Below are 20,940 nucleotides of genomic sequence, written 5' to 3' on the forward strand. Positions count from 1 at the left end.
TCCCGCTCGATGAAGACTCTCGATATTAAATAGTTGGGGGTTCAACATTACGACCAAGTTGGCGGGTGTATCTTGTTATTTCTTGTTAGATCTTTCAGTCTATACACTACTTAGATAAGGTTAAGAATACTTTGGTAGGAAAATCATGCTCAAATCCTTTTGTTTCAGTTAATCTCACAAAGTCTTTAATCTTTTTAGTGAGTTTAACAGGTGTATTCAATTAGGGTTTACAAATAAACGTTAGAAGAAACGTTCTTCTGTGCTGTTTTTATTACTGAATGATAAACTATATGTCCACATGATACGAGTTAATATGCGCTAATATTTTTAAAATCCGTTGCTCCAAAGTCTTAATCCCTTTTCAGACAGATCCATAGGACCAAATTGATCTAGGTTTAGCTTTCTTTATTTACAAACCTTTCACAATCAATTGTGCTCTTTTTTAAAGGTATTACAGTTCTGTCACTACACTAGCAAGTAGCGAAAATTATCATTGTACTCTGAAATCATCCCAATCAATCTCATTTCGGTATTATACACATTTACGCCTTTTGTTATACGAGTTTTGTATCCACATCTGTGGAGAAAGGATTTAATGTTCTATTCCTGCGAAAGACGCGTATTTGCTATTGAGATGACTTGTTTTGAGAATTTCATTCCGTTGATAAACCTTTTTCATAACGAATACTAACTCAGTGGGCACTGTCACTTCTATAAAAGTTTGGAATTTAGCCGCTTAAGGAATTAAGACTTATGTTATATTTAAATGTCTAGTTGCTACCGGGTTGATTAAAAATATTTTATTGTCTATTCCGTAAACACGCTCAGGCATGTCTTAAGGGCTTGGGGGGGGGGGGTGGTCGAACCAATGTTATTGCATTGTTATCATTGGAATTTACTTTATGATTTATGCTTTTTTAATTGAGTAGGCGACAAATCGACTTCTCTCATACACAGTTTAAGGTACAATTTTTTTGAAAAGTGTACAATATCAAGATAACAAAAGATATTTTCACAATTGAGAATCTCTAGAAACGTCTTAAACACCATGTTTTTTATTTATTACCCCAATAAAGTATTGTCCCTTATTTGCAGTATTTGTAACAAAATTCTATTTATTGGGCACTCTTTTGTCGAAACTTTTATAACAAAAAAATTCAATGTTCTTTTGTTATAAAATCAGTAAACTATTAACAGGCCGTGTCCGAAATGCATTGTGTGAAAACATCTGGTGACTGATAAGATCAAGCAATAAATCAGGCTATTGTTAAATGATTGAGGAATGTGGGCGTGTCTATTAAGAAATTTAGTATAAAAGAGGCTGAGGATAGGATCAAAATACATCTACCGAAATAATCAAAGATGTTTGCCGATTATATGCATTAATACTAAATCCTGATATAGAGGTCAAAAGTCTATATACAATTAACGAAAACACAGTACTCGTAAAACATGAAAATATTCTAGATAACGAGGTCGTACACAAACGTAGTTATCGCTTGTTACACTACAGGTATGGCCTGTCTACATTTACTAAAGTACCTTGAATTAGTCGGTGACCTTTGTTTTATTATGACACCGACAGTTTAGTGTACCTTTCGCCAGATGGTACGCATTTGCTACACACTGGCGATTATTTAGGGGAACTAAAAAATGAAGTAGAACCCTATGGACAAGATGCTTATATTTGTGAATGGGGGAGTGCTGGACCCAAGAACTATTCTATGGACATTCTAGACCCTAAAACCGGCACTAACACTAATATCATAAAGTTAAAGGATTTTATTTAAACGCCTCTACTGAAAATTATATAAATTTTGAAACAATGAAGAATCTACGAGGCGTAAACAATGAAGGTGAACCCGAAATGAGCTCGGTTCAAGTCCCTATAGGCCCACAAATCAGACGTCTACAAGATCATACTCTGATGACGATCAACCAGACCAAAACAAATCAGGTCGTAGTGGATAAAGTTAGAATTCTACCCGATTATAAAACTGCCCACTACGGTTATATTAAATAGAATCATTAACCTTTTTCACATGTGTTGGTTTTATATTTTTGATACCTAGTATCAGTAGTTTAATTAATATTTAAAGTATAATTTATAGTAATATTAACGTATTACAGCTATTAGCATGTAACAATATTTTAACGAATACACAGCGTTTTTAGTAATATTTGTGCATTTAAGCGTGTATCTGTAACTTAGTCTGTAAAATTCTTATGAAAAATATTTTTGTCTTTCTCATGAGAAGTCTAGTTTTGATCCAAAACGTATCGTAACCATTATATTTCTTTATGTGTACTAAAGATACATGTTTATGCAGTGTGCTGAATCATCTTGTAATTAGTAGTAGTAGGGACTACCTAGTTGCGCAGAGATCCAAGATGGCCGCCACCCCAAGATGGCCGCCCTCTCCTCATCCACCAAACTTGCAAACAAAGATTAAGCTAAATTCCTACCTGATCAGCCCTACCTTCTAGCATGCTATGACTCTTTAGAGGGGTTTTACCCATTTTTCCCCCAAAACAAGCTGTAGTTCTTTTAATAAACCAGTCTAGTTATTTTGTAAGATTCTTGTTTGAATTTCCCGCCATAAAACCTTTAAAGTATGTCTGAGAAACAAAGATAAACATATAAATAAAGATTTTTTAATAACAAATACCAAATAATATATACAATAAAATAGAGAATAACAAGAATATAAATAGAGAATAACAAGAATATAAATATAAACAAAAATTAAATTAAAACCAGAAATATTTACCGCTACTTTTACCGCTAATGTCTTTAAATCGAAATTTTGAAGGTAGTTGTTTTTATCTTTGGCGTAAAAAGCATCTTGCTCAAAGTGACATTTTGATTTTCAAAACTTGATATTTTAGTCGAAATCTTAACTGAAAGCCGCTCTTTAAATCGTAATTAGCGCCGCGTTTTATTAACAATTTCACGACATCAACGTGGCATTCACTCTAGCGGGGCGTCGGCCACTAGCTTTTTTTCAGGCACTCTGGTGGTACATGCCTCCATTGATTCATGAAGATCTTGGGCCTTTCGGCTCCGAATCCTATCCACGTTGATCGAGCGAACAGCTGTTAAGTTTGAGAAGGACATCGAAGTCAAGGCCTCACTGAAGAGAACGTGCTCCATTTGGTGCAGGGTACGCAGAACCTTATGCGGTGGCAGGGCTTGTCGGGTTGTACGGGCCGATAAAATTCTTCGTTGACCCTTTACCTCCCGAAGGAAGTTACATCCGAGCCACTGTGGGGTCTGGTCGTCTTGTTCTGGTCTGGTTGTTTGAGCCAGAACTTCTCCTTCATTGCAGTGTCAGCCCGACCTTGCGAATGAAATCGAACCACAACCAAAAAGCTTTGCTCGTGCATTCTTATGGCTGAGCCGACTTCACACAAATTTTACGCAACTTTCAAGAGACCAATGGAAAACACGTCAAATTAAGTCTTGCCACGGAAGAAGTAGCAGGACTTAACTTAAACTCGATTTTCCTTCATTGCAATAGTCCGTTGTGTGGACGCATATCACACTGCAATGAAGGGCGATTCATGAACCTCCTCAACATCATCCGGGACCAAATTTTCTGGATTTCTGACGTAAATCTCTTGCATTTGGTCGCGAACTATGGCCGACGTTGAGTGGTGGGCCGCGAAAAAAAAATGCGACTTCACACAAATTTACGCAACTTTTTGTGCAGCCACATGTAGCAAAGCAGAGATTGCACCGAAAAGCTACGTAAATCTAGCCCATGAATCGAAATTGGTCCCTTTTCAGGCAATGCCTGAGAAGAGACAGCTAGAAAAATCGAAATTGGTCCCTTTTCCGTTGGAAAATTGAGTTTGGTCTTTACTCACCCAACAAAAGCGGCACGAGTTAAAGCAAGACATCTTTAGTTGGACTTTTAAGAGCATAGCTGGGCAACTGATAACTTTCTCCGCGAAACACAGAGCTTATATACTAAATGACCGAGAGCAGATTTAATATTAAACAATTTCTCTAGATAAAAAAATTATTTTTTACCGACCACACCCTGTCGACCACACCCTGAAACGTACTATTAAAGCCCGACGTCTTATATAATAACCGCTTGAAAACAGGTTGAAACCGGCTCAATCTAACCAGGGCGTTGTCTTTTTTATCGGAATCGGGTAAGGTCAATTACCTAGCTACGTAGATTTTTCAAGGGTAACGACTTTTAAAAGTTTAAGAATTTTTAAAGTTTTTTGATGAAGATAAACGGCGTGTATTTTAAGATCGTCCATAGCTCAGTGGTTAAAGGCAGGGTCTACTAATGTAATACCCAAAAAGGTGGCGAGTTCAAATCCCGGCCAGTCTACCGAGCTATGGCCGATCTTTTTATGAAATTTATGTATAAAATAAGGTTTGTTTAAGAAGTTGGGGTTAGTTGATAAACAGGCGTTAGTCATGAATGACGACTTTTTTTTAACTTTAGCGTCTAATACGTGTTTAGATATATACCCAAACAATACCCAATCAAGTTTTAAAAATTATTTGCATCAACCTCTTAACTTGAGTAGCGATTATGAAGTTGGGCTGGCAGAAATCATATTTCCAAATCATTGGGTGAATATAAGCGAAGAGTTTAACAAGTTTGAAATTCAGGTTGTAAGTGACCCAAACCATGGCAACTATGCAGCTGTTAGAGAGCCTGTTGAATATCAAAAAATAGAGATACCTGTCAATCGTTATACCAAGACCAAAGAGTACGAACTGCCCCAAAATTTTGTCGAGCTGTTAAATGATGATGTAAACAGTCATCCGTATTTAAAAGGCAAATTATCTTTTAAATTAGTGAATAAATATAAGGACGGGGCCCTAGGCAAACAGTTAGATACAAACTTTCCCGTTTACCTGCAAGTTTTAGGAGAGGAAAACATACGGTTCAAAATACCAGCTGATTCCCCCTTGGCCACGCTATATGAATTTAAAGAGAATAATTACGAGGATGTTCCATATATATCAAAATATCCTGTATCAAAGCATGCTAAAAATATAAGTTTAAATTACACTAATAATTACGTGGAAATCGAAATTGATAATGTTGGAGATAGTTTTAAAAAAAAATTTGATTACAAGTACATTCCCAAAGCCGCCATTAAACGTAAAACAAGCCACGAAGTTCCGTCGATAAGAAAAAAACCTCAACCGGAATATAAGCCTGTAGCCCCATCTATGCCTATTTTACCGCGAACTACTCCCTTTCTTCCAATTCCTATTACTGCAGCTAAGCCCGTAGTACCTGTACAACCACAGCCACCCAAAATAACCCCTCTTCCAAAACGAAAACCTTCACCACCACCCAAAATAACCCCTCCTCCAAAACGAAAACCTTCACCACCACCCAAAATAACCCCTCCTCCACCACCCCCGAGACGCTCCTCTCCTCCACCACCCCCGAAACCTCCCTCTCCTCCACCGGCACCAGCACCACCAGCCCCGAAACAAACCCTACCACCGCCCCCGAAAACCTCTTCTCCGCCACCACCCCCAAAACCTCCCTCTCCTCCACCGGCACCAGCACCACCAGCCCCGAAACAAACCCTACCACCGCCCCCGAAAACCTCTTCTCCGCCACCACCTCCAAAACCTCCCTCTCCTCCACCGGCACCAGCACCACCAGCCCCGAAACAAACCCTACCACCGCCCCCGAAAACCTCTTCTCCGCCACCACCCCCGAAACCTCCCTCTCCTCCACCGGCACCAGCACCACCAGCCCCGAAACAAACCCTACCACCGCCCCCGAAAACCTCTTCTCCGCCACCACCCCCAAAACCTCCCTCTCCTCCACCGGCACCAGCACCACCAGCCCCGAAACAAACCCTACCACCGCCCCCGAAAACCTCTTCTCCGCCACCACCCCCGAAACCTCCCTCTCCTCCACCGGCACCAGCACCACCAGCCCCGAAAGCCTCTTCTCCGCCACCACCCCCAAAACCCTCCACTCCACCACCGCCCCCACGGTCAAGACCCCTCGCCCCCTTTGAACCATTAACACCCACACCTTCGCCCACACCTCCCTCATCTCCAGAGCTACCCGTATTACCGACCCCCTCCCCACCAGCGATTGATGAAAAACCCTTGTTTCCGCAGCCGGTTGATCCGCCAAAGAAAAAACCCGAGCCAACTATTTCTGAAAAGCCTAAGCAAATTAACCCCGAAGATTATGATAACTATAAGATATTGTTCTTACCGCAAACTTTTAGAGCCAGTAAAACGCCAGAGAAAAACGCCGAAGGGCTTTATCGAGCTGTAACGCGTACTTTAGAAAAATTAGTATTTAAAAAAATTGAAGTAACATATCACATTATAGATAATCGGGGTGATGCTATCATGTATAATTTTAAAACACCGGAATGGGTGGAAATTAAATTTTCTCCCCAACTAGCTAAATTGCTCGATCTTGACCCAAATAAATACTACACAGGACGCAATCAATCTGGTCCTTTGAGGATGACGGTACAAGAATATACCATAAACGAAAACAATGCGTATCTAGAATATCGAGTTAATAGAACCATAAAGCGCTATACCCCTTGGGAAGAACCCTGGCTTTATTTCTTTTTTAAAGTGTCAGGCGAGTTTAGATCGACAGATGATTATAAGATTTACGAAGATATTGCCGAAAACCTCCAAATAACGGCGCGCAATTTTGACCCTTTAAGATTGCACAATGCTGAATTTAGCGTTATTAAGCAAGGAGCGGAGCATTATTTTAGAGTCCATTGTCCGGCAAAAATTGAAATGCTCTTGCCAAAAGAATTGCGTGATATATTAAATTTAGAAGCTGAATACGTTGGTGGGACGTTTTTATCCACTAAACCTTTAGAGCGTAATTTTACGCATTTCAAAACAACTAATGACACATTTATCAATTATCGCGTTCATGACTCGCTAATGTATGTATTTACTAGGACTAATTTTACAAAAATTAAAATACCCGCGGGCGAATATACCTGCGATTTGACGGCGACCGGGGCCGTAATTCCCTTCTCTTTACATTTAAAAATTATAAATCAGTTATTGGGTGTTCAAGAATATATGCCTCGCCAGTATTTTAAAATGTACATTCTCAAAACGGAAACGGAAAATAGATACTATGTTCGTCTCGAAATAGAGCCAGGTGTTCGCGTGTCGGTAGCTGGACCAATGGCCAAGTTATTTAACATTCCCGAAGAGGGGGAATTTTTTAAACACAGTCACTCGGGAGTAGCTTTGGTAAATCCCCGATTAAGATCAATGACATTGACGGATAATAATAATTTTTGGACTAGCGAATACGATGTGGATAGATTTCCAGAAGATCCCGACTATGCTGACCAACCGTATTTACCCGGGTCTCAAGCCAGACGAGTTGATAATTTCGCGTGCGAGATACCTCCCGGGGTTTATTATCATATTAGCGATGTTTTAAGTGCTATGAGCGAAGCCATGTCGCCGATGCATAGGAAAAGTCTAAAATTTACGCAGAATGTAGACGGAACCGTGACGGTTTCAAAACTGAACGATACGGTTTCCATTTTGTTTCCCAAAACAACACCCGGCCGAGGACTGGGACGATTGCTAGGCTTTAGTGCCAATCAATTAGATCGGTATCTTAATAACGAGACTTCGGAGTATCCCGCTGATATCATGAGAGGCGTCGATGCCATGTTTGTTTATACCAATATTATCCGTCAACAAGTAGTGGGTGGTGGTCAAGCTCCTCTGCTACGTTTCATAAAAATGCCGGCTTTTTCGCTGCTAGACGAGGAGAACCAGGAAATATTTAATAATATCGACTTTTATCCAATTTCAACCAGCGATATACAAGAAATTGAAATTGAATTGAAATCCGATTACGGGGAAAATATTCCGTTTAATTTGGGCAAAGTATATATTAAACTGTTTTTTAGGCGTCGACGTCAATAGCCCAGAAGCAATGGTACCTAATAGATACACTCTGTATTTCCAAAGAGGATCCTCCCTTCCGGCTTTACACGCAAACGTTTTCCAATCCGGAGGTCGTTTTAGTGTTGGCGGTATCTTTAATTCTTTATTGCGCAAAATTACACCCTTTATTAGGCCGGCCATTAGTACTTTAGCGTCCGAAGCTGTTGGGTTAACGAGTAGAGTAATTAGCGATGCCCAAAACCCTGGAATATCACCTCGAGAATCGATTAAAAGAAATGTCAAACAATCTATAAATTCCCTACTACATAAAGGCGTGGACCGGTTCGTCAACACTCAAAGCGGGACGGGCCGAAAACGAAAGAGGACTGCTAAAACAAGCCGGAGCAAACGTGTTAAGCGACGCACTAAACGCGATTTTCTAGACTAAACATGTCGACCTACGAAAGTGTTCTTTCCGACTTTGAAGTATTTGAAAAGCCAGTGGTGAATAATAATATTGTTGGGACTAAAACGACTGCTCATTATCCCATTGCCCCACTAACTAATGCTAAATATGTAGAATTTATCATTCCCCCCTCTAACAATTATCATGATTTGACTAAAACTCTTTTGAGAGTAAAATTTCGCGTTTTGCACGAGGACGGCACGGTCGTTCCAGATGCGGAAAAGAAAGTCTCGGTGACAAATTTAATAATTGCCTCGCTATTTTGTCAAGTAGAATTATTTCTCAATGGCGTCGCTGTCCAGCAACCTAATAATATGTACCCATATATGGCCTATTTTAAAATACTTTTAAATTATGGACAAACGGCGGCCAATTCCTGGTTAACTTCTATGTTATATTATTTGGATACCATTATCGAACCGGCGACGGCTTTAGATAACGCCAATATTAACAAAGAAGATAATGGTATTGGTCGTCGCGCTAAACGCGTGGCCCAATCAAAGACGTGCGATGTAATTGGCGAATTATTTTTGGATATGTTCAAAACGCCCAAATTCTTACTAGATAATATCGAGGTGCGAATTAGACTTCATCGAAGCTCCACGGATTTCGCTATTATTCACAATGAGCAGGGCAAAAAGTATAAGATTGATTTAACGGAATGCACTTTGTTTACGCGCGAAATTGAGGTTAATCCCGAACTGCAACTAGCTCACGCCCAGATGTTAAACTCGGGAATAAACGCTCGCTACGAAGTAAACTCTATTGTTATGAAAAATTTCTTAATAACCACCGGAACGCAAGATTTTATTAGGGACAGCTTGTTTACGGGGCAATTACCCTCGCGAACTGTCGTGGCTTTCGTTACTAATAAAAAATTTGTAGGGGAAGCAACTTCCAACCCCCTGGATCTCCAACACTTCAAACTCGATTTCATGCAATTCTCTTTAAATTCGCAAAATTATCCCGATATCCCCTTTACGCCCAATTTTGACGACGACCAGTACGTTAGATGTTACAATTCTTTATTCGAGGGTCTCGAGATATTAGGTCTTGACCGAGGAAATATTATTTCTTACGATTTATATAAGAAGGGCTTTTTTGTCGTTGTTTTTGATTTGAGTAGAGAGCATCTCGCTTCGTTAGGTCTAAATTCCATGCCCCAGACTGGTAACTTGCGATTATCGTTAAGATTTAGCTCTCCGCTAACCGAAAACGTCACGTGCATTGTCATGGCCGAATTTCCAAACAACCAATTAATAATATCTAAAAACAGAGAAATTATTTATAATCACCCCAACGTATAAAAGACTAAAACTTTATAAATTCAATATCAGTCGCGAGCCAAGATGCACCAAGTACACACCGTCACGCCAAAGCTCGATATTTGCGTCATTGAATCTATTGAACCTAAAATATTAATTCAAAGATCGGATACGCGTACAAAAACTATATTAAAACCTAACGCCTGGTACGCTTTGTTTCGGTTTCAAAATGAACTCACGTCCTTTTTTGACGGAAAAATACCTCGCTATCATATTTGGTTGCCCGTCAAAGAGCGCATCAAGCTGGAATGCTTCGTCAACTCGAAAGATGAACGTCTAATCGATCTTCGATACTATGAACGAGGTAGCGGCAGTCGTTATTTCCTCAACTTTAGCACCAGCGAAGGATTTAGCCTGAACAAAACAGGATTTCAGACGTTGATCGACTTAAAGCCGTTGATTGACGAGGATCTCAAGGCTAAAGGGATAGCTGTCTGTCGCATGCGCGAATTAATTTTAAACGAGCTCACTACCACCTTGTTTGACGTCACTTCCACTTGCGCCAACGTCGAGTGTCGAAAACAAATATGCCACTCTCAAAGCTGCTCGGAATTTGACACAAATTTCAGCGATCGAGTCGAGCGTAATTTGCACGAAGCGATGCCTCAACTGGATCGTGAGAAAATTTTGCATCAATTTGAGACCGACCATGGATGGATCGAGGACCAAGAGGATATTTACGCTTATTTTGTCAACAGTTTTGCCGATTTAAAGAATGCCTTGATTTATGGCTATTAAGATAAATGTATTGATATATCGTATTTGTTTAACTGATATTGTTTTTATAAAATACCTTTGCGTGTATTAAATAAAGTTGTTTATTGGGAAACCATTTAGTCGTTATTTATACTTGTCAAGACATGGATGCTAAAATTAGAAAAATTTATTACGACGTGGCAAATCCGGCCGCTTATGGGTCGCTAGCCAGATTACAAAAGGCCTTACCGGACGTGTCAAAAGCAAAATTAATCGCCTTTCTCGAGAAACAGCCTGCCTACACGAAACATCGATTTCGACGTTTCCGATTCAAAACTAACCAAGTGTACGCCTCAACTATCGATGACGTTTTTCAAGCTGATTTGTTGGATCTACCGAAATTAAAACGTTTTAATAAAAATGTTCGCTATGTTTTGTGCGTCATTGACGTCTTAAGCCGCTACGGATGGACAGTACCTCTTAGAAACAAAACATCTGGCGAGGTTATCGAAGCTTTTAAAAAAATATTTCGAGAGAGGATCCCTTTAAAAATATACACGGACTACGGTGGGGAATTTAGTTCGCGCAACTTTGCCTCCTTCTTGAAACAAAACAATGTGCAAATACATTTTGCCCGGAGTCAGCATAAGGCTAGTTTAGCGGAACGCTTTATTAGAACAATTAAGGAACAAATTGCCCGGGTTATTACGGCCACGGGGAATAAAAATTACGTTAAATATTTACCTTTAATTACTAAAGCTTATAATGAACGGGTTCATTCAACTACTGGAATTGCACCGGTTCATGTTAATATAGATAACGAATCAATCATTTGGAATAAACTGTACGGGAAATCAAACGGCATTAATCGATACGCACCGAGGCTTAAAGTTGGCGACTACGTGCGTCTCTCTATAGCTAGTAGAGTATTTAGAAAAACCAGCTCGGGAGGCACGTTTACTGACGAAATATTTCGCGTTGTTGACGTCATACCCAGGTCACCGCCCGTCTATCGCGTAGCAGATTTAAAGGGGGAGCAAATTCTGGGTGTTTTTTACGGCGCCGAATTACAAAAAGTCTCGTTACCCGAGACTAAATTATGAACACTTCGCAAATAAACGCTCTTTTAACTTGCGACAAAAGAACGCGACCCTACTATTTAGGATGCTTCCCAGTAAACAGACTCCCAGAACGGCCAAAAAGGTCCAAATTTTGCTTTATATTCAATAATGAAGCAGCTGGAGAGGCTGGAGAACATTGGATAGCGTGCTTTTCTAACAATGACACGGTGGAAATGTTTTGCACTTACGGAAATTCGCCGCGATACTATAAAGTTAATTTAAAACGATACGGGAAACGAGTTGTTTACAATAAACAACAAATTCAACATCCATTCTTTCAACTGTGTGGCGTCCATTGTTGTCTGTACCTATCACTCCGCTGTAAGGGCGTAGCTAGAAAGACGATATTAGACGCCATCTATGACCAGAATCTTAAACTTAACGACTATGTCGCTTTATTATATTTATCTTTACATTTAAAAAAACATGTACACAGATATTGTTCGCAATAAAACAATTTTTTATTTGTCTAAATATTACATTTTTTTTTATTAATCAATATCGCGCCATTTATTATGCCTCTTTCTCCTCTCGTTAGATGGAACCAGCGGTCCTAAGTTTTGAAGCTCGTCTTTCTTTTTCCGAGGTTTTTTCTTTTTTTTCTTGTTTTTCTGTTTAGCGGAGGCCGTCTCAAACAGGTTTTCCAAGTCCGTTAAATTGTCCCCGTTTTCCTCCGCTAAATTCTCTTGTTCATCGACAATTTCCTCTTGTAAATCGTCGTCACGATTTGCATAACCGACAGCTCCTTCTTCTAGCTCTCTTTTTGGCGTGAAAAATGTGTTTTGCAAATGATTTGCAAGAACTTCGGCTTGCCGTTTCACCATATCTCCAACATAAGTCGGCCCAAATTGTTGGTAAAAATCTTCGTGCGTTGGTGTCCCCGCAGTCGTTTCGCTTTTTAAAACCTTTTGCCGAGGCTCGGTTCGTTTAGGCGTAGTAAAAGAACTGCCCGAAGCGCTTGTTGTCGGTGATGACGTGGCATAGCTCGGCCATGACAATTGTTTTTTTCGCGGGGGCATTTTAGGGGTGACCGGTAATGGCGGCGTGGGGACATTAGACATTGCCTGTGTTACGACCTCGAATTTAGGTAAAGGAATTTGTTTCTCAATACTTAAATATTTCTTAAAAGCGTCTAAATATTTATATAATTTATCGTAGGCATTCAATGGCGATTTTAAAATATCCTCAATCTCTCGGTCCAAAGCAGAGTGCTCTTGGGCAGCTGTTGAAGTTACTGCGCTAGCGGGCACAAGAACCATTTGTTTCATAGTTTAGCAGCTATGGCTTGGACAATTGAAGGCAAGATTGCGGCAAGCAACGTCGTAAGAAAACCACCTGATTGCTGCAACAACAGCTTTTTTTTGCTTTTCTGCGACAAGGTACTTGATCCGAGTTGTCTAATAATTTTCTTGTACTTTGCTAGCTTTTTCTTGCGGTCTTTACTCAAATAAATACCCCCGCCCTTTAAATTCTTACAAATTGTCTGAATGCTCTTTAATTGAGGCGCGCTACTATTGTTTAAGAGGGTTCGCCGTTGTTTACAGCTAGTTTGACGCAAACTCTGTAAATAAGGGACAAATTTGGCAAACTTGGTCGAGGGACGGGCTACGACGAGTCGGGAGCGTTTTGTTGATCGACGTTTAGCGTGTGGGGCCATTATTCAAATGACAATTAAATTTAATCGACATAGACATACATAGGTGATTCGTGAGGTAGAACACGCGACCTTAATCGTAAATTTTCCGGAGTTTCTTGTTTTAAATCAATTAACAAGTAGCTATAGGGTTCTTTAGTGGCTAGTCTGTACGCCTCCGTAATACGCTTCGGGTTATCTGGACTTATTTGTTGCGCTAAATATCTAATAGAGGCGACATCTCGAGGATTTTTCATTATTATAAAATAGGAAGAGTTTTGAGAAATTATCCGCGATTGGCTACCCTTGGGAAACAGCTGTTGAGTAATAATAATAACCGTATACCCTAAATGATGCGACGTCACGCACACTAAATCGGCAATATGAGTTTGTTTAAATAATTGGCTAGCTAAGTCGTCTAGTATCAAGTAGGAGTCGCGATGAGTCTCCCAAAAATCCGGATCCGCCGTTGGCAAGCCTTGAATAAATTGAATTCCCGGAATCAATTGTTTCAATTTTTCGTAGTTTGGCTGCCAGGCGGCGTAGCAATAAATAACCTTTTTATGCGGCGGGTCAAACATAAGCTGATGATTTTGCAATAAGTTACTTAAAAGAAAACTCTTCCCCGCTTGCGTTGGCCCCACGATTAGAAACTGAGCGGGTGTTTGGAACTTTAAAGAATGCGAGACTGACTCGGTTGGATTCATCTTGATTAATAAACATTTTTATTTTAATTAACAGTTTATATATATATATAATCAAAAATACAATTAACCCAAAACCCAAAGACCCTTAATAAACACAAATTAAAAAATATTTAAACAATATAAACGAAACCTTTTTACCCAAAAAAAAAAATCCCCTATGAAGTAATTGTTTTTTTAAAAAGTTTCTCTTCTAATTCCAGACAACGCTGGCGGAAGCGTTGAACGTTGAGGAGGTTAAAGTTGACGCGAGACTCGGAGGGTAGTTGGTACACACGCACTTCAGAAGAAAACACGACGGATTTATGCGCACGCGCACTTTTTCGTTTCCCGACCGCTCGTTGTTGGTGGCTGGGCATGTTTGGATTAGAGGCTCGCAAACATCCTCGCCCTCGCTGGTCGGGAAGTCGGGAAACCCCTGACGCAGTGGTTTGTTGTTGCACGGTTTTTTGGAAACCATCGGACACGATGGGCTGTGTTTCCGATGTTCCCTCGATGGATGGTCCGTGCAACGCCACTGGTACAAGGCGATGCCGCAAAAGGCGCAGCGCGTCGTCTGTGTTTCTACATCTGCAAGATAGAAACCGTCTTTGGCCAGGGCTTCGATAGGAACGCAAGATTCCCACAAGCCCTCAAAAGTATGTCTTCGCCTAGCCTCGTAATTCATGCGAGAGAGATGTTGAAGCGGGTGTTGCCTCTTTGAAACCGTAGGGTCGACTGGTTGTCAAATCGGCGTTCAACAATCTCTTATTCGAGGTTTGGCGAAATCTTTTGGTGATTTTAACGGCCTCTAGCTGCAGCTTGTATTTATCCCGTTTAAAATTAAAAGGGACATTGACTGTAACTTCCTTTTCCGGATTCATCGCTACACTTTCAAAGGTTTCAAAGTCAAGTTTTTCAAGATTTTCTCGATTTAACGTCAACCCTTTAATTTTCTTGACTTCTTTTCCTTTGCTAGTGCGAAACGAGTAACTTTTGGCACCGGTACTACAAAAGGAAGTTATATAATCACCGCCGAGTTCGTCCGCCCAGCAACCAATATGATTGCCAGTTGGAATGTCAAACTTTCCCGGTAGATGGCGGTAGATTATCGAGTCGGTGTCACAATACAAGGCTGCGCGGTCTAATCGAAGCAACATCTTGTTCAATTCGAGTCGCCCGTAGCAAGAAACAAAGCTCCCCACAATGGCCGACCCCAGTTTGTAGTCCGAAACGTAATCGCTTTTGGCTTTGTACGATAAAAGAGCGATCGACTCCGTAACTGGCCGTAAGTCGACTAATTCCAGAGTGTAATCGCTCGCGTATCGTATCAATTCGTAATAATTGTTGATAAAGATGCTGCGAATCTTTCCCGTATTCAGAGCCATGCGACCCCAAAGAGAATTTAAATTAATTTTAGCGATATTACGCAGTGAAGGATTTGATTGAATATCCGCCACGGTCAGAGAAAGCTTTTCATTCTTGTTTATATCAGCGATATACGCCTCTTTTTGCAGAGGCGTTTGCGCGTGAGCGGGAAATCCGGAATTCTTCACTTTTAGGGCGATAAAATCAGTCATGTACTGGGCAAAGAAATATTCCGTTTTTGGATAATGGTACACCTCGAATATATCGAGGAGTTTATATCCATGCTCCATAGCGGCATAGACTTCAACCGTTGGCCAGACTGATTCGAAAGCCCTTTCGTTGACAGTGTGATCGCAGATTTCCGCTCGCAATTCTAGACACGTGCGACAGAGGGCGTAGGCTAATTTACCACCGCTGCGGAAGGGAATTAAGGGGATGTGGATATCTTGAGGGGGAAGCAGACGACAACTCATAACGCCAAAATACCACCCTGGCGATTTGTCAAAATCTCTGCTATAGATTATGGGGTGGCCGCTAGGGTACGGACAATCGCGACAAACTTTCGGGTACAAAGAAATAATATCCTTGTAGAAAATTTTCTCCTCACCTTGCACGTGGCAGTTAAGAACAAAATTTTCCGTCCGTCCCCCATAGAGAGCGCTACGGGCTGATATTTGAGGTCGAAAAGTTAAACTTTTGCAGAAAGCCTTTGCTTCGGCGTTTTCTTTTAAAAGCTTAGCAAATTGACACTCAAAGATCGAGGTATATTCATACCCGACCATCTTCTCTTTAATAAACAGCTCTCTATCTAGGGTCCGCTCGTACAGAAATCTGTTGCTGGCTTTGAGTTGGGTATTGTAGGCATTAAGTTTTTGGCATGGACAACCGTGAAAGTAGCAACCGTGGAAATCGTAGATTTTGGGAGGAGTTTCGCTATAGCCGTCGACTAAATAGCGACCCACGCGGTACTCGCCCCCGTAGCTTAAAGCAGTGCGCAATTTTATATTTTCAGTTTTCTCCACCCAAGCGAGATATTTTAAGCTAATTTGACTGTGATTAAATTTTGCGTTATAGCCGTTAGAAGGAACAATACCCATGCTGTAAGGTTTATAGTAATTGTTAAGATAAATAGTGGTTAGAGCACCCGCCAAAGTAATATTTTTTAAGCAGAAAGGGTCTAATTTGGTTAGATCTACGTAAATTTTTCTAAAAGCTTCGCCGCCTTGTCTCAGGACTTTGACGTCTTGAATGCAATATTTAATAAGCTCCTCTTTGATGTTGTAAATAGATCCTTCCATTGACGCGTACCAAGTTTGAAAATCTCGATAATCATTGGCTTTCATTTGAGCTACGTTAAAGTACGAAGCTTCAGGGATGACGCCAATGTAATTAAGATTTTCTTCGGTATGAAAATCAAATGGAAAGAATCCTTTCGCCACATCGCCGAGGCTAAACATGCTGGTGAAATTACGCAGAGGTTGACTAATGTAATTAAAGCTATCGAGGAATCTAATTTGCGGTCCCTCAAGATGAATCATTAAAATTTTACTGCCGTCAAAAATAACGGCAGGGGTGACGTGTCTATGGACTAAAGCGTTAAGAATTAAGAAGTTATCAAAAGCTTTCGCGTAATGAGCTACGACTTGAGTGTTAGTAAAGCGCGGTTGGTACGTTTTACGTTTCTGTCCAGTCAAAACTACCTGCTCGACGCTAAATAAATAATTTAAAAATTGCTCGACGCAATTGGCGCCGTAAAAAATTTTAGTTTCAAAGCCAGCTTCAGTCTCTACGTCGCAAACTAATAAAATGGGGACGTGGATATTATTTCTAAGAATAGTCTCAATGTCGTAATAAATAAACCGCGAGGCTTTCATTTTGGTTTCCAAAGGCATAACAAAATGTTCACCTGGCGGATGGACTATTTTACACTGAGAGCATTCGGGATTGCAGTCGTGATCGTCACCCATCAGTCGCCCACATTCTAAACATCGTTTTTGGCTCGCGCAGGTGCCATTAAGTAAATGAGTTTCGTAGCAGGGGCCAGAAAAAAAGTAGCGGTGGCATTCGTCGCAACGTTTTAGAATATCGTCATCGCTGGTTAAATGAAAAGCTTCTCCTTGACACCGAAAACATATATAGGGTTTTGTATCCTCGGGGCATTTATGCTCTTTTAACAATTCACGTTTGTAAAAAGATTTCAAGCATAAATCGCAAGAGGTAACACCGCCCATCATGCCGTGCCAAGTTTTCGCGGGGTGGATATGGTCGCCAATTTTTAATAAATAGATAAATTTAGGAGCTTGGGGGCCTTTGAAAAATATGGTAAAATTATTCGCAGCATCAACGATTACGATTCGATAATGGGGAACTAAATAATTTTGAAATTTTTGAATATCTTCTAGAGTAACAAAACCTTCGGGGACTCCGGCTTTCCTGTGCAAGATTTTTGCAATATTACCCACGAGGGTGCTATTGCGTTTCAGTTTGTCAAAATTGTTCTTGTTAAAGGGCAGACCTTGCTTATTTTGTTGGTAAAAATTGCGATCGGCCATCTCTTTACCCAGAACTAAACTTCGAGCAAAACAGAGATTATCATTATTCTCCATAAAAATAAATTGGTTATTTTGCTTAACGAAATAATCCAAATTAACCAAAGTTCTATTTTTTATGGATTTATAATAAGTCCCTATATTAGCATCGAGGTTTAGAAAAATAATGTCAAACTGAAAATCTTCCCCATTAAAGACAAAGTCCCGACTAGATTGCGTTACTCTATAGATGGTGCGCATAATTCGCTTACTGGTGAATTTGTCAATTTTTATAAATTTAATATTAACAGGGGTCGTCAATCCGGGGGAGCTTAAAACAAATCGAACCCGATTATACCCGGGATTCTCGGTTACTAATTTACGTATAACTTCGTCGAGAATTTTTCGAAAAATTCGAAAAAAATCTCGCGTTGGAATGTCTTCCAGATTTTTGAAAGCTATACGCAAATCGATTTGTTTACAATGCCACTTGCGACTCGTTTTGTCAATCTGCCGTTCAATTGTGTAGTACCGGTTTACCTGTGCGTGTTCCTCTCCTCCACTACCCTCCGAGTCGCTACCGCTGCCGCTGCTCTCACTGCTCATTTTTTGAATTTCTATCAGAAATAAAAAAATTGGAACAAAATTTTGGTTTGTAAATTTATTGTTAAATAGATACGTACTTTGCTAGGCGGCTGCTGAGCGGCTTCTGCGTCGTTCTTCACGTCGTCCACCAAGCGATGGAAAGCGTTAAGGAGTTTGATGGCGTCTTTGTTTTTAGCGTCAACGACTCTTTTTAGCCGCTTATGTCTACACTCCCACAGTTTGTCCGCCTGGGCGTCTTTGATGTCTTTAAATTTGTAGACACTTATGTCTACAAAATAGTCCCCTTTTCGCGGGGGGATTTTAGTTTCGAAATATTGCCCGTCGCTTCTCAAGCGATAGGACCCCTCAACCCCGTTGACGCCGACAACGTGTTTCTGCAACACGTCCTGGACAAACTCCTCGTCGTCAGAATCGAGGAGGATCTCAACGGGGTCGGGTTTTACAAATTGACTCAGCGTTCGTTGACCGCTGCTGGATCCTTGTCGATTATTAGGAGAAGACGGTGGAGATTCAAACATAGATTGAGACTCTTGGTACTTGTTCATGGCTGGATCGATTGTGAAAATCCAATGCCCATGCTCGAGCTTTTATACCCAAAATCTCAGGGCCATTTTTTTTTAGAATACAGGCCCAGACATGGTTTTTTTATAACACAACCTTATTCTATTCGTATTAAGAGTTTAAAAAAATATATAATTATGTCTGATACGCTATTTTTTAATTTAACCTTAAATGCATTTTTTATTTACGAGTTGATACTAGAGATTATGAAGTATGTTACCATAAATACCCATATAAAAAGACCTCTCTAGTTTAATATTAATATACATTTATTTAGATTTAAATCATGTCAAAAAAACAATTTCCGTCCCTCCCAAAGTAATTAGTTTTAACCTTCACTAATAAATTGTTTTTCTTATATAAAGCGATCTCGTGAGAATTATTCAAATTATTCGAAACACGCCTAAACAGGCTTTTGCATACGAATAACATTTGTCCCCTTAGGCATTTATCAAAGTAACTTCTTTTTAACCTTCGCTAAAGGGTTTTTTATATAACACGATCTCGTTTGAATTATTTAAAACACACCTAGACAACTTTTTTGCATACGAAAAAAAATTAGACCTCGAAGAGATTTTGTAATTTTATGCCTATATATCTAATTAACTTTTTGCTATTTATTGATTTTTAAGAATCTTGAAAGTATTGCCTAGACACTATTAGATTTGACCTCGCTAATTTTCTATATAAGCCCCAAGTTTCAAAATGAAAGTTATCAGTTGTTTAACTTCTGTTTCTGAAACACCAGTCCCAAAAACTTTAAGATGTCTTTCTCTACCGCTCCTCGTTTGCCCTGCCTGCCCGTGATCAAAATCCATCCGGCAGCGCTTACTCCCCGTCGTGCCACCCCCCAGTCGGCTGGACTGGACTTATATTGTCCAGTGGATACCGTAATCGACCCTCACGGTATCAAAATCGTGTCGACTGGGTTAGGCGTGATGCTGCCCGAGAACAGCTACGGCCGCCTTGTTGGCCGTAGCAGCTTAACAGCCCAAGGGCTGTTTGTCGCCGAGGGGACGATAGGTATGTTTATTAGTTATTTTATAGTGCGTAAAAGTATAATAATTCTTAACACTAATAGACGCCGACTATCGGGGACCCATAAAAGTCGTCGTCGCAAATGTCGGGGAAACCCCCTACGTTGTCAAGCGGGGTGATCGTTTCGCCCAATTGATCGTGACGCCGGTTATATTGCTAAGACCGGTGGAAACGGCGGTAAATATTTTCAATTTTTTAATTTAAGTTTTAACATGTGACACATTTTTTAATTTAGAATTCAACTTGTAACATGTTTTTATGTTGTTTCTAGACTTTGACCCCGACGTCACGCGGCAGTGGGGGGTTTGGGTCGACCGGTGTTTAATCTTTTTAAATGGTGGTGGGTTTTTAATATAAATATTTGTTATTGTATATATTATATTGTTTGTTATTAAAAATTTTTATTTCTATATTTGTTATTCTTGTCAGACTTATAATTATAGGCTTATTTTCTAACTCCACCTTAATTAGCCTATCCAATGATATTATCTCTTTACTTACGCTCCGCCTAATGTGACAAATAGGATCCAATTAAAACTGCCTCTTAACTCTCTAGTATGTTACATATAGCATGTACTAGCAATTTAAATATCATTTGTTATCATAGCCCTCGCAATATGTTGTGCCTCATTTTCTTTTTTGTTTACGGGTTAATAGTCAACGTTTTGTTAACTCTTTACGAAATTGAACGGCGAAGCAGAAAACAATTAGAAAATAAACCCAAACGTCCCTCCGCCGATTGCACTTCCGAGTCAAATAACGATACAGGGTCAACGTGAAAAAATGAACTCTTTAAAACATGTTTGTTTATCCTTGCTGGTTGTTGATTATTTTGTAATATATATTCTGTATTTATTTATCACCCATATCTGTACATCTTATAAAAAGTAAATATTTGATGTCTTAAAATCTGTGTTTTTTATTAACTTTAGGCTTACAGAAAGCTGGAATGGTTAAAGGGCAACACCCAATGCTAGCAAGCCAGGGATGACGTCAAGGTTGACTATAG

The 20,940-nt window shown here is 40.0% G+C and overlaps 2 protein-coding genes and 1 long non-coding RNA gene across 3 annotated transcripts; all 3 read right to left on the reverse strand.

The window, feature by feature from the left end:
* Positions 1–2,637: 2,637 nt before the first annotated feature.
* LOC149611434 (uncharacterized) lies at positions 2,638–4,060 on the reverse strand. The gene is made up of 2 exons (XR_016376405.1): positions 3,871–4,060; positions 2,638–3,341 (listed from the first exon to the last, which is right to left on the reverse strand). It is a non-coding gene; the product is annotated as an uncharacterized LOC149611434 (long non-coding RNA).
* A 47-nt stretch (positions 4,061–4,107) lies between these two features.
* Positions 4,108–9,690, reverse strand: LOC149611435 (uncharacterized). The gene is made up of 3 exons (XM_089858438.1): positions 9,452–9,690; positions 4,889–4,951; positions 4,108–4,685 (listed from the first exon to the last, which is right to left on the reverse strand). Exons 1-3 carry the CDS (start codon positions 9,604–9,606, stop codon positions 4,511–4,513), a joined length of 393 nt encoding a protein of 130 aa, XP_089714564.1. The 5' UTR covers positions 9,607–9,690; the 3' UTR covers positions 4,108–4,510.
* A 356-nt stretch (positions 9,691–10,046) lies between these two features.
* Positions 10,047–18,548, reverse strand: LOC149611436 (uncharacterized). The gene is made up of 3 exons (XM_089858444.1): positions 18,410–18,548; positions 15,608–18,343; positions 10,047–10,051 (listed from the first exon to the last, which is right to left on the reverse strand). The coding sequence occupies exons 2-3, from the start codon at positions 18,330–18,332 to the stop codon at positions 10,047–10,049; spliced, it is 2,730 nt and encodes a 909-aa protein (XP_089714570.1). The 5' UTR covers positions 18,333–18,343; positions 18,410–18,548.
* Positions 18,549–20,940: the final 2,392 nt, after the last annotated feature.

The sequence above is a fragment of the Phalangium opilio genome, unplaced genomic scaffold (assembly GCF_054372755.1).
Source record: "Phalangium opilio isolate 3A_F unplaced genomic scaffold, DU_Popi_V2 ptg000246l_1, whole genome shotgun sequence".
NCBI classification, from domain to species: domain Eukaryota; kingdom Metazoa; phylum Arthropoda; class Arachnida; order Opiliones; family Phalangiidae; genus Phalangium; species Phalangium opilio.